Consider the following 14,112-nt stretch of genomic DNA (forward strand, 5'->3'; position numbering starts at 1 on the left):
GCCCATATAGTGTATGCAGTGACCTGACCTAATTACAACCCCAATTCCAAAAAAGTCTGGATGCTGTGTAAAATGTAAAGAAAGGTAAAGGAAAAAAATGCAATGATTTGGAAATCTCAACCATATGTTATTCACTATAGAACCCAGAACACACATCAGAAGTGGGAAGTGAGACATTTTTACATTTCATTAAAAAAAATTAACTCATTTATAAACTGATGGCAGCAACACATCTCACAAAAGTTGTCTCAGGGCTGTGTCTACCATTGTGTAGCATCCCTTCATTTTACAACAGTATGGGAAGCGAGGAGACCAATTGCTGGAGTTTTGGGAGAGGCATGTTGTCCCGTTCTTGTCTGATGTAGGGTTCTAGCTGCTCAGTAGTCTTAAGTCTTCTTTACAGGATTTTTCATTTCATAATGTGCCAAATGTTTTCTGTGGTGAAAGGTCTGGACTGTGGGCAACCAGTTTAGCACCCGGACTCTTCTTCTGCACAGCCATGCTGTTGTGATGGATGCAGTATGTGGTTTAGTATTGTCTTGCTGAAATATGCAAGGTCTTCCCTGAAAGATGTTTGGATGGGAGCATATGTTGTTCTAAAACCTCTATATACTGCTCAGCATTGATAATGCCATAGGCACTAATGCAGCCCCATACCATCAGACCTGCAGACTTTTGAACTGTGTGCTGGTAACATGCTGGATGGTCCCTCTCCTCTTAACTCTGCAGGTTTCTAAAATTAATTTCAAATTTTGATCCATCTGACCACAGAACAGTTTTACATTTTGCCTCTGTCCATTTTAAATCAGCTTTGGCCCAGAGAAGACGCCAGAATATCTGGATTGTGGAGATATTTGACTTCTTCTTTGCATGATCCAACTTTAACTTGTATTTGTGGATTGCACGGCGAGCTGTGTTCACAGACAATGATTTGTGGAAGTATTTCTGAGCCCATGCAGTGATTTTCATTACAGAATCATGCCTGTTTTTAATGCAGTGACGCCTGAGGGCCCGTAGATCTTAAACATCTAATATTGACCGTCGGCTTTGTCCCTTGAGCACATGAATTTCTCTAGATTCTCTGAATCTTTTAATGATATATTATTATGTACTGTAGATGGTGGGATAGTCAAAGTGTTTGCAATTTTACATAGAGAAGCATTTTTCTCAAAATGTTTCACGATTTGTAGAAGCAGTTTTTCATAGATTTTACCACCTTTGCTTTGGAGAGACTCTGCCTCTCTAACATCCTATTTTATACAGTCAGCTGTTTTCATTAGTACCACTTACTTATCCAGCTCTTTCTTATCAGTGTCCCAACTTTTATGAGATGTGTTGCTGCCATCAATTTCTAAATGAGTTTTTTTTTAATGAAATGGGAAAAACGTCTCACTTCTGATATGTGTTCTATATTCTATTGTGAATAGCATATTGTTATATGACATTTCCAAATCATTGCATTCTTTTTTTTTCTTAACATATATTCACATTTTACACAGCATCACAACTAGAGATGAGCGAGCACCCAAATGCTCGGGTTCGCGCTATTCGAGTCGAGCTTTTCGGAAAATTTGAGAGCTCTACTCGAGTAACGAACCCCATTGACCACAATGGGAGACTCGAGCATTTTTGTATGTGGGACGCTGCGTCCGGAGCTTTTTTTTTTCTTGATTCTCTCTCTCGTCACACCGGGGAGGAGCCAAAAACTGGGGTGGGGTCGAAGACAGCTTGATGCTCATTCGAGTAACGAGCACCATTGAGTACGCTAATACTCGAACGAGCATCTAGCTCGGCAGAGTATGTTCGCTCAACTCTAATCACAACGTTTTTGGAATTAGGGCTGTAAAACTATGGTTGCTTTCACAAGTTACGTCACACAACAGACGTAGGAAATGGAAATCTATCAGCAAATGATATGTTTTTATGTGAATACTGGCACCTGTTCTGGTGATCTTGCGCTTACATCTCTTTCTCCTATGTCCTTTTCCCTGTGATCACTTTTCTTCTCAGTCCGTTTCTTCTGTTTGTCCGTCTTCTGCTCATTTCTAACATCTCCTTTATTTCCTTTTTGATTTTCTTCAGCAAATCTATGTTGTCCAAATTCCTTAAAAATGGAAATAATTTGCACAATTTGAAGATGGGAACAAAACAACAAGACTTTGTAATAAAATAAATGGTATGAGAAATTTGGAGATGATGTGTAATTGCAATTGCTTGTAGTAATATTCTTCCAATGTAAATATAATAATCAGTGATACAAATTACTGCAGGTTTGGAGAAAAATTGGTTGTACGATTGAATATGAAGTAAACATTAGAGATGAGGGAGCGTACTCGCTATGGCAAACTACTCGAGCGAGTAGTGCCTTATGCAAAAACCTGCCCACTCGTCTCAAAAGATTTGGGTGCCGGCGGGGAACGGCGAGGAATGGGGGGGGGGGAGATCTCTCTCTCCCTCTCTCCCCCCTACTCCCCCCTGCTCACCCGCGCTGGCACCCGAAACTTTTGAGACGAGCGGGCAGGTACTCGCATAAGGCACTACTCGCTCGAGTAGTTTGCCTTAGCGAGTACGCTCCCTCATCTCTAGTAAACATCCATCTAATTCTCATAATATTTGTAGGAGTTGAGGATCATTAAAGAGGTTGAAAAGGTACTTTGGTGGTGTAATTTCATGAGGAATGCAAACATTTACCGGAATGGATAGATCCTGTTTCAGTGTATGACATAGATAGGATCATATAACCAACTCTCTTTAAGACATTTTTTTTTGTTTCACACATACAGGTTGTATAAGGCTACGATAATGCATTTCAACACATACAGATATTTTCCCAAAAAGTTAAAAACTATTAGCAGGTCGAAATCCTGCGCTCTGTCTGATGGCATAATTCTCCACTTTTAAACAAAGGCTTCCCAGTGAAAAGACACAGCGCACCTATATCAGCTAAACCAGACAACATAAAACCTAAGGACTTCAAGGCTTGAATACTTTGCAAGGTAGTAAATATTCAGAGAGTGCATTCATAAATAGTGCATGGTCTCCCAGCAGGGTGCCAGATCATACAGGAGATGAGAGAGGATCTCACAGCTCAGAGGTGTCTGCCTGGGTTCTTCCGTATGCTCTTTCATCCACAGCTTCATACTACTTATTTTACCGAATTGGCCAAAGTGCCAGGAAAAAGAGGGGGTAGCTAAAGCAATGGCGTTGTGCCGGAGATAAAAATTCAAAAGTCACAAAAGTCTTTAAAACTTTTAGCTTAAGCCACAGTCCTATATAAATAATGTTATCTCTTCTTACCAGGCAGTATGCATGTACATTATATTACCGGTGTCTCAGCTTTTATACTGTATATAAATAACAGTGCATCCAGCTGTATCTTGGGATAATAATAGGCATCTTACTTAAAGAGTTTCTTCCAAAAATCTATTCACTGTGAACAATAGGTTATGAATAGAGATGAGCGAGTAGTGCCTTAGCCGAGTATCTCCCCACTCGTCTCTAAAGATTCGGGGGCCACCGCGGGTGACAGGTGAGTTGCGGGGGGGGGGGGGGGGGAGCGAGGGAAAGAGAGATCTCCCCTCCGTTCCTCCCCGCTCTTCCCCGCCGGCCCGCGAATCTTTAGAGACAAGCAGGGAGATACTCGGCTAAGGCACTACTCGCTCGAGTAATGTGCCTTAGCGAGTATACTCGCTCATCTCTAGTTATGAATATGCATATAGCATAGTCCACAAAGTTAAATATTTCACTGAAAATATGTAAGGGGGTACAGGTTCTAAATGTTGTGTTGTGTTAAAAGTGATGTTGTTCTCTAGAGGCACTGCCTCTTTAGGGGTGGTAGGAATGGAGGAACAGAGCTGAGCGGGAGGAAACCAGAAGTGTAGTGTGTGGAGAGAGCAGCTAGGCTGCAAACAGGATAAGGAGTTGCTGCTTAATTTGAGCTACTGGGCTGTATTTGTGGCCCTATAGAAGACATGGGTCTTTCGGAAGGGAAGAAGTGAAAGGGGGAGAGCTATGAATCCTGGGATTCTGTAAATAAACAGTTTCCCTCCTTTTTGACTAAGTCAAACCAGCGGACCAGAAGAAACACATTTCCCTGGTCAGCCGAGCGTAGGACTATTACAGGAACCCCATGATAACGGGCCCAAGGACTTTCTAACAGGAGAAACTGTTGTTCATTGCGATCCAAAGCTACCAGGCATGAGATAAAAAGGGTCATGTAAACTGATTGAGTTTTTGGTAAACAAAAATTGTTGCTTGTTGAGAATGAAAATGGTTTATTTGTTCAGCAATGGCATCTCCTGCGGCCTATGTCAGCTATCAACGAAGCCTTCAAGTCATGGCTGCTATTCGGGGCTGTTTTAAGGCCCAGCCTTCACCTGAACCAGGTCATGAGTCCCTTATGTCCACACTGCCCACAGAGAGAGGGACCATGATCTCTCTAGCAGAGCTTGGTCTGGCGCTCCCCTGCCTGGAAGCAGGCCAGATCTATGATCTTTGGGCTATCACAGACTCAGTTGACCAGGAGAGTCCAGAACCTGCTGCTTTTAGCATCCTTCAAGTACACCAAACATAAATGGGAGATTTACGAAGCTAAAAAAGGCATACAAAAGTTGCAAATTTTGACACAAGCCCTGCTTGTGCAAAAATATTGCAACGTTTGACATGGCACTTGTCAGGAAGCAGCCCAACACATTTATGTATAATTTATGCCAGAGACTGACATACATTATACCAGAAATCTACTCCAGCTCATAGATAGTGCAGATTTCTGTGTAGGCATACGAAGGTGTCAAGATGCTCCTCTTCATACATTATGTTTATTGTGCACCAGCATGGCTCATATTAGCACCGGTGTTTGAAACACCAGTCTTAATAAATCCCCTTAATTATGTCTTTTTTTAAGTAGGTCTCTACAGTAGTTAATAGAGCGCGGTTCAGAGCAGAGGTCTATCCTCTATATCTTCTAATAGGGCAAATGTCCAAAACACACAACCCCTTCAAGGTTGAAGGATTAGCGAATATTACAAACAGTAGTGGTTATGTTCATGTATAGACATACCGTATTTTCGTTCTATTAGACGCACCGGTCTATAGGACGCACCCCCGTTTTAGAACGGGAAAATAGGGAAAAAAATTTGAACTCACCCAGGGACAGCGCAGGGTTAGTGCCGGGCGACGGAGCAGAGGGAGCAGCAGAGGTCTGAAAAACCGGCGCTCCATATCACAGAGCCTGTGTGCAGCAGAAGGAAGGAAGGAAGCTGTTTGGTGGAGGCGGGGAGCAACAGTAGTACCCGCCGGCGCTCACGACCAATCAGAGGTATGTATGGGCGGGACTGGGGAGTGGGGCGTTCGTGCGTTAAATTCGCGATCGCGCTAAAAATGGCGATCGGAACAAATTTTTTGGCACATTCCCTCTATAAGATGCAGCAACTCCCCCCCCCCCCCCCCGCTTTGGAGGGGGAAAAAGTGTGTCTTATAAGGCGAAAATACGGTACATTTAACACTTTGAGGTCACAGCCAATTATTATGTTGCTGCTTTTGATCCATGCCTTCCAAGAACTATAACTTTTTTTTATTTTTACATCAACATAGCTGTAAAAGGGCTTGCTTTTTGTTTTGTTTTTTTTGCTGGATAAGTTTTATTTTTTAATGGCACAATTCAATGTATAAAACATTATTTACATAGTGAAATGGAAAATATATATCAATCCCGACTTTGTTTTTTGGGTTTAGTTTTTTAATGTTAACAAAGGGGACACTACATTCGTATCTGAGCCTGGGGCTCTGGATATTTCTGTTGTTCGGCTCTGTCCCCAGTGCCACAAAACACTGTGGTCAGATGTTAGCTGTAGGTCAACAAGTAGTTATGAAATGCACTACAAACAGTGCATTTTTGTGTCATTTCTCCTCCCTAGTCGTGTGTTTCTTGCAAGCATTGCATTTCTTTTAAATACAGTATGCTCCAGCTATAGATTTTTTTCAAACTTTTTCTCATAGACTTCTCTATAAGGAAAACAAAATGCATGCCTTTATTTAAAAAAGAAACAAAACACCACCAAAAACCGCTTGTAAAACAATGACGGAATTTTATAGAGTTTTTTTTTATAGCCTAGAAAAATTACCACTAAAAAACTGTGCGTGAAGGAAGCCATAGGGAAACCGCTTTCCGCTTCTAGAGGCAGATTGTGAACTAGATGTATTATAATTCTAAAATGATTTCTTACATCTTATACAATAAAAGTGTTTTACCAGTTAATGTTCTAATTCTCACTCACCTAGTTTGACTATAGTCCTGCCCTACGCAATTTTAATTATTCTTTCATTGTAACTGTCCATAATTCAAAGAACTGGCACTACAGGCCTTTCTAATAGAGATGAGCGAGCACACTCGCTAAGGACGATTACTCGATCGAGCATTGCCCTTAGCGAGTACCTGCCTGCTGCTGGCGGCGGGCGGGGAGCGTCGGGGAGGAATGGAGGGGAGGTCTCTCTCTCCCTCTCTCCCCCCCGCTCCCACCTGCTCATGGCCGCAACTCACCTGTCACCCGCACCGGCCCCCGAACCTTTGCTCTCGAGTGGGGAGATACTCGCTAAGGACAATGCTCGATTGAGCAATTGTCCTTAGCGAGTATGCTTGTTCATCTCTACTTTCTAACCATCCCTAACTAAAGTTGCTTTAAAACTGTTGTGTAATGCCAGCATCTGATCACCTGAACACTCATCTCATCACTTTCCTCTTGGAGAGATGTCTCATTGATAGAGTTCTTCAGTTTTCCTCTCTGCAAAACACCAAAAAAAATTCACAAAAAGGTCAGCTATACATAACTATTAACAAAAAGGTGCATTTTACGCATGCACATCCAGCAGCAAGCCGTTATGATGGTGGTAGGAATCACTCAATTTCACAGATACTAGAAGACACATTAATCTTTATTCGTAGAGCGCCAATTTATTCCGCAACGCTTTCAAAGAACAGGGGAACACAGGCGATACAACAGTTACAAGAAGTATTCAATTATTAGGACAGAAGGGGGGGCTGCACCAACTAGCTTACACACAACAAGGAGAAGTGATGCAGGAGGTACAGGGGTAGATGTACACGGTAGGCAAAGTGGAGAAATGTGGGGTGCCATAGATAGATAGTCCAGGCGTGCAGAGGGAGGGGCATGTTGTAGGGGTTGAGGGGGGTTAGTTCAAGACATTTGAAATGAATTAATTGTGTAGTAAGTAGAAACTGGTATTATAAATGGTTCTAACACGCAGGATGTTGTTTCCTTAATGGGTTAATATACCCTAATGCAGAACGGCTATAGCTATCAGCCAAAAAAGAAAAAAAACACTTGAAAAAGCAAATATAAAACAATAGTCAGCCAGTGTAAACATGGCTACTGACGAGGTGATGAACGATAAGTTGCTACTTGTTTCATTTCAGCTCCCCAAAAGAATATTCGCTGCTTGATGAAGAGTCTGCTGTAAAATCACAGTCGTTCGTATTCAAACAACTTTCAAACAAATGTAGTTGGAGATCCGCTCTATGAATGATATCTCGGCAAACAACCAATAAACAATCATCGCTCTGCGTAAAAGCAAACAAATGGCTGCTATTGATACGCGGTCATGCAACGACTTTTTGGAGTAACTAGCTGATTGGTAGTTGCTCCGTGTAAAGGCCCTTTTATACACAACGATTATCACTTCAAATGAGTGTGTGAGATAATCGTTACATGTGACAGCGAAACGATCGCTCACTTGTCGTTAGCGGTTGTGTAAGCTGACTTAAATTCGCAGGAATGGACAATTTTCTGTGATCAAGTCCCGAGCTTAATTAGCATTTTCTCGTCCATTCACACGGCCGGGTGAGGGGAAAAAAATACGTCGCAGCCCGGAAATCCCTCGCTTGGCATAAATCCTCGGAATGACTTCAAATGCCTAAACAGAGGCGCCTGGAAGCTTTACGCAGCGCTGTATTTTTATAACAATATTGAAAGCATTTTGGTGCTTCCAAAACCATCGTGTGTAAGAGGTCAGAATTAGTATGGAGTTTGTGCTGGTTTTCCAGTGTTTCTTAGTATTGGACAATTTCTGATGGTCCCAGGGAGAATTTTAAAAAATGCTGAAAATTATCGACAGTTTTGTCCGCAGGTTTTGAGATTATGTGAGTTCGTGAAATCAGAAACCAATTCCAGTAATTTAATTGCACTTTAACCCCTTGAGTGGCACGCCCGGAAATTTTCCGGGACGAGCTCCACTGCTCATAGCGACATAGCCCGGAAGATTTCCGGGCTATGTATCACTATGGGAGCTGCAGAGCACAATGCCACAAGCTGTGACAGTGTGCTCTGCCTGCACAGACCCACAGAGAACAAAGCAAGGGCTTTGAAAAACCAGCAGAAGATATTGCCGACATGTCGGCAATGTCCTGCTTTGTTTACAAGTTGCCATAGAGACCATCGGCTTGTCAGAAGCCAGCCGATGGTCTCGGTGGCAGGGAGAGCTGGTTGTTAGCTGTCAGAGGACAGCTAGGTACTAGCTCTTACAGCAGAGATCAGAGAAAACCTCCGATCTCTGCTGTGTTAACCCTTTACATGCTGCAGTCTATGTGACTGCAGCATGTAAAGGGTTGTCACTGCAGCATGTAAAGGGCTGTCACCATCGGACCCCCGGAATGTGATCAGGGGTCCTGATGGGTCCCTGTGGAAGTCCCCTAAAGGGACAAAAAAAAAAAAAATGTAAAAAATTTAAAAAAAAAAAAATTAAAAAAATTATTAAAAAAATAAAAAAAACACTTGTCTCCCTTTACTTTGTAAAAAAAACAAAAATACAATCACACATGTGGTATCCGTGTGCGTCGTAATGACCCAGAGAAGGAAGTTAATACATTATTTAACCCCTTAATGACATGGCCCCTTTTTTTCTTTTTTCCCCATTTCTTTTTTTCCTCCCCCGTTTAAAAAATCACAACTTGTCCCGCAAAAAACAAGCCCTCATATGGCCATGTCAATGGAAAAATGAAAAAGTTATGACTCTTGAGACGCAACTGCAAAACTAGTTGAAATTCAATGATTAGACCATTTTAAAAAACCTGCCCTGGTGGGCACGACAGGGTGGTAGGAAACCCGCCACTCAAGGGGTTAAAATATGTTAGAGATCTGCATAATTAGCAATTTCAGAATATTATTGATAACTATGTAAATACAATAACTTGTACGGTTTATCTAAGCTCCAGCAGAGCCCCAGTCTCTTTATATTCAGTGGACGGATTAGCACTAGAGATGAGTGAGTATACTCGCTAAGGTACATTACTCGAGCGAGTAGTGCCTTAGCCGAGTATCTCCCCGCTCGTCTCTAAAGATTCGGGGGCCGGCAGGGGAGAGCGGGGAGGAACGGAGGGGAGATCTCTCTCTCCCTCTTCGCCCCCCCCTGCTCCCCCCCCCTACTCTCCGCCACATCTCACCTGTCACCCGCGCCGGCCCCCGAATCTTTAGAGATGAGCGGGGAGATACTCGGCTAAGGCACTACTCGCTCGAGTAATGTGCCTTAGCGAGTATACTCGCTCATCTCTATTTAGGATTAAAAATGTATTCGCCAATACCTTTCCTCTGCGGTGGGGAGGTGTGCTCAGCCTCTCTGAGGTGTTTGTAGGGTCCGAATAAGATGGTGAGTTATAATGGTCTTGCTCTGAAACAGAAGACACAATGTACAAACCTCATTTTATTTCTTTTAGACTCTTTTTTGGTCCTTATGATCAACACAAAAGACTAAAGATTTAATGTCAAAAAGAGATGCATCTACCCCTATACACATGGCTGTCTACTCACCTGACGTACATAGGGGCCCATATAACCATTTCATATGCTTCCCGCCACATACATTATTATCCTCTCCCTTTACAGGAAGTCAAAAATTAGTGAAGTGGAAACCACTACATATACCATTTCTTGGATGCATTACCACCCAAAAAGACCATACTCCCCAAATTCTTATACTCATTCCAGACACTCCACATTACTTTCCCATGCCAGATGCTGCATCGGATCCATTCTCTCTTTCTGAGCTCTACATGGTAAGATGTCTGCCACTGAATCCATAGCTCTGTCCAGACCACACCAGTACCACAAGATTTATCCCCACTGGATATAATAAATATTAATGTATTATGCCATTTTTTGTGTCAACTCCCGTAATAGGCCCCATTTTTATTAACACTGATGATGATTTTTCTGCTCAGTCGATGCCAATTTTCGGTCACTTTGTGGATCAGCATACACCATGCTTCCCATTCTTTCGCCGCTTCCTTCAGATGTAACTGGTAATGGGCTTTCATTGAGTCATAACTTTGGTTTTGTAACAAGTGAGCTGCTATTTTAGCTGGCTCTATATCCTATGCAGCGTATCACTGCACACATCACAGCCAATCATGTTAGATTGTAATTGTCTTTGTGCACTGCGCATGAATCTGTTTCTTTTTGCAAGTCTGGAGGTGCCTGGAAATCTGAGTACAGTATACTTTCTGTTCGCATGAGACAATCAAACAAACATAGTAGCTGCATTGGTTTTCTCATGGCTTTGACAGGTTGCAGATATATACTTGTTGTCTAAATCCGCACCAATATCTGCATGCAGAGTTTGAGGCGGATTTTCTTATGGCTGTATATTTTCAGTGCAAATATCACCTCTTCACATGAGGGTATGAAATCTGAGTTAAAATCTACATGTGAGGCTGGTTTTACGCGGCGAGGAATTTCACGCTGGTTTTTATGCGTTGCGAGAGGCATAAAATTTGTGCAACTATGAACTCCATTCTTTTTAATGGAGTCATATATAACAGCAGTGTTTTCCCCCACCGCATCTCGGTGAGGGAGAAAAAATCTCTGCATGTCCTATCTTTTCGTGTTCCTCAGAATGCATCACCCATTGTTTTCAATGAGACAGTAAAATATTGAACATCGTGTGAGGTGCACGTAAATGTGATGCACAGTTTCCTATTGAAAACAATGGAAAACACTTGCCAATCCTCTAATGCGCCTGAAAGCTGCGCTGGAGGATCACTGCTTCACCAACGCACATTGGTGAAAGTGTTATTGGGCCGTGTGGAGGTGGCGTTATATGCAGATTTTGAGTTTCAGAAGAAGTCAGTTGTTGCCAATTTTCCTTGCCTTTTATATATAAGAATGTTTTTTTCTTTATTCAAGCAAACTAATTTATGTATGTAACTTGTTCACAAAATAGGATTTTAGTTATGGGTAAAAGTGCAACTGAATTTGCCTAAAATTATGGGAGGTACAGAAGCTGAGACTCAGATGTGCTGCTAGAGTTAATGGGGACATTTACTGCTATTTATTCACATCTTCACTGCTCAGTACTCCTGTACACTGTGCTATATGATGATGTTAGGCCTGTGTGTGTTACAGAACAGAATCTGCATTTCTGTGTCCCAGTATATAGAAGACAGGATAACAGCAGGCTCCTTCCACCAGTTCTGAACAAACTGCGGATTAGATATACAGCCTGCAGAAAGGAAAAATGCAGAATACATATATCATATAATGCTAGAAATAGTGTTTTTCCTCATGTACACATGGCAACTTATTCTGAAAAGTAATCTGAAAAATTTGGTATGTTTTAATTTATTTACTTAAAGCAGCTCTGCTATGAAATGTAAACAAGTGCTTACCATACTATTACATATATAATAGTATGCGCAGTTTTTAGTTTAAGACAGTAGATGGCTGGATTCAAAGTTTCAAAATTTTTATGCATTATTTGTCCCAAAAGTCTGGAAAACGGAGGGGGGATGCAGTATATCTGCAGAGAGGGCAGTCCCCATAGTGATGAAAAAACAGCTTTGCATTTTGTAACGTTCATGTCATCAGAGCTGTGCATCTTGTAAAAACATAGAAAATGTGCAATTGTAGCCTTCATGATGATTCTTGAGACCACTAGAAGTAATACTGGAAGTAATTCTGCTGCCTACACTACAAGGCCAACTGCACACTAATGGATTTGCATGCGGAATCCGCTGACAGCGTCCGCACCGCAGATCCACAGTAAATACCGTTCGTAACATGCTATGGGAATTCGCTTATTCATGCATACGAGTGGAAATCAATTGCAATTTCTGCTCGCAGTCAATGGAAGCCATTTGATCCGCGGCCCTTCTGCAATTGACATTGTAAAAAGGTTGCAGATTCCACATCATCACCTAGCGACGGTGCGGGAAAAGCAGGGACTTAAAGAAAAAAATAAAAACTATACTGTGCATGTCCGCCGGAGAGCCGTGTGGACCATCCGCAGTACAAATAAAGAGACTTCAGGACAGGCACACACGGACATCGGCCGGGCACAGGGTCGGATTCTGCTACGGGCTCCCGCATGCGGAATCTAACCCATCTGCACACATTTGTTACAGCTGATTTTTTAACCGAAAATCAGACGGCAATAGGACCGAGTCATTTGAATGGGTGTGTGCATGAGAGCTTATTTTTACTCGGACTGAGTTGGTCCACAGGATCCCCTTTCACTGCATGTTGTTCCTCGATCACACCATTCTTGTATACTCTTGAGAAAACTCCACAAGGGTGGCAGTTTTTTTAAATACTCTCACTCCGATGACCAGGCCTTGTATAAATTCACACAGATTGCTCAATTTTCCCATTCTAAGGCTTCATTCACACGAAAGCATACGCTCGGCCGATATACACAACAATCTTAGCCATTGGTTTCCAATGCATCCATTCACATGGGCGCATATACGGTGTGTAAAAACGTCGAACCGGCAAAAATGGAACATACGCGACCGAAATACGCATAGACACATATCTGCTGGACAAAAAGATAGTTCTGGTTCTATCTTTTGCCCGATATACGTCGGCGGCTCCCATAGACTCCTATGGGAGCTGGATAAAGAAAGGGAGGGGGAAGCATTTTAGCAGCGTCCAACGCTACGAAAAGCTTACAGGTGCCTCTATATAGGCATTGGAAGGCAAGGATTTTTGAAGAGTGAGGGCTTTCCGGGTGCAACATATTTTTTTGCTTAAAAATGACACTCATGGTCATGTGAATGGGCGAGAAAACACTGGCCGTGATCGCGGAAAAACGGCCATTCACGCCAATAAACAGCAAAGACGTGAAAACATAAAAAACGCCTACACTCATGTGAAAGAGCCCTAAAACTGAAACTGATCCACGGAAAACTTGTTTGATGCTATGCTGCACTCCGGGGTTGTCGGTCCAACTTGCATACAGTAAAGCTCCATTTGTGAATAGGCCAGTGTATCTAATATAGTGACCAATCAGTTACAATAATGTTTTTTTCCCAGAATTTTAATTGCTTTTGACACGGCTTCTCTTCCTTCTCTTCTCCTGTCTCCACTGCTAACAACTAGCAGATGCCGGTTTACATGACGGAATAGAACAGCTACAAACATTACTTCTTTGGTCATCGAAAAATAGTCAAACAGTGACAAATACTGTAAGTGTCTTCTCATGCTGATGGGGCAATCGCTGTTTACACTGGTCATTGGTGGGATATGGTGACGTGACCTGATATCGCTCCATGTAAAAAGCCACATGCCCTTGCATCCTACATTCATGCTCCCGATGAAGTAACAAGGAGATGATGAATGGACTCTGCCTGTTGCTGGATATATTATTCCATGTTTTTAACCAATGAACTGCCAGTTCTTTTAATATTTTAGGACAGCAACATACCTACATATTTTACCCATCTGCTGCCATCTGCTCCCTTGCTAACTATTTATAAGGAACGCACAAAGCTTAATTATGCGGTCTCACTTTAGTTCTGCAGTAATGATACCCAATTATGGGTATGGTGGCTCAGTGGTTAGCAACATCTGCATGGCGCTTCTATGCGCTCCTGAGTTTGTGTGGGTTTTCCTCCCATACCTCAAAAAAAAGACACTGATAGTTTAACCCTTAACTCACTTGGATGTAACTTTGAACATGACTCTGCGTTCTCCAGCTAATCTCAGTTTGCCACAGCTGTGGCCGATGATGTACGCTCCTATGCCTGCGGCTGAAGTATCAAGTGTAAATACCTAGTTGGGGTCATATTTGACCTCACTAAGGGAATTACGTTCTAGTTTTCATTAT

At 42.3% G+C, this 14,112-nt stretch overlaps 1 protein-coding gene across 3 annotated transcripts in view; it reads right to left on the reverse strand.

Moving 5' to 3' along the window:
- Positions 1–14,112, reverse strand: part of KIAA2012 (KIAA2012 ortholog) — a 159,486-nt gene that overhangs the window by 28,043 nt on the left and 117,331 nt on the right. Inside the window, exons 13-15 of one of the 3 annotated variants that reach the window (XM_066575418.1) lie at positions 9,593–9,678; positions 6,711–6,779; positions 1,964–2,104 (exon numbers count right to left, since the gene is read on the reverse strand). In XM_066575418.1, coding sequence (XP_066431515.1) covers positions 1,964–2,104; positions 6,711–6,779; positions 9,593–9,678 — 296 coding nt within the window. Of the gene's footprint in view, positions 1–1,939; positions 2,105–6,710; positions 6,780–9,592; positions 9,679–14,112 lie in introns of all 3 variants that reach the window. The other 2 variants (XM_066575417.1, XM_066575419.1) reach the window with 2 other exon arrangements.

The sequence above is a fragment of the Eleutherodactylus coqui genome, chromosome 8 (assembly GCF_035609145.1).
Source record: "Eleutherodactylus coqui strain aEleCoq1 chromosome 8, aEleCoq1.hap1, whole genome shotgun sequence".
NCBI lineage: Eukaryota > Metazoa > Chordata > Amphibia > Anura > Eleutherodactylidae > Eleutherodactylus > Eleutherodactylus coqui.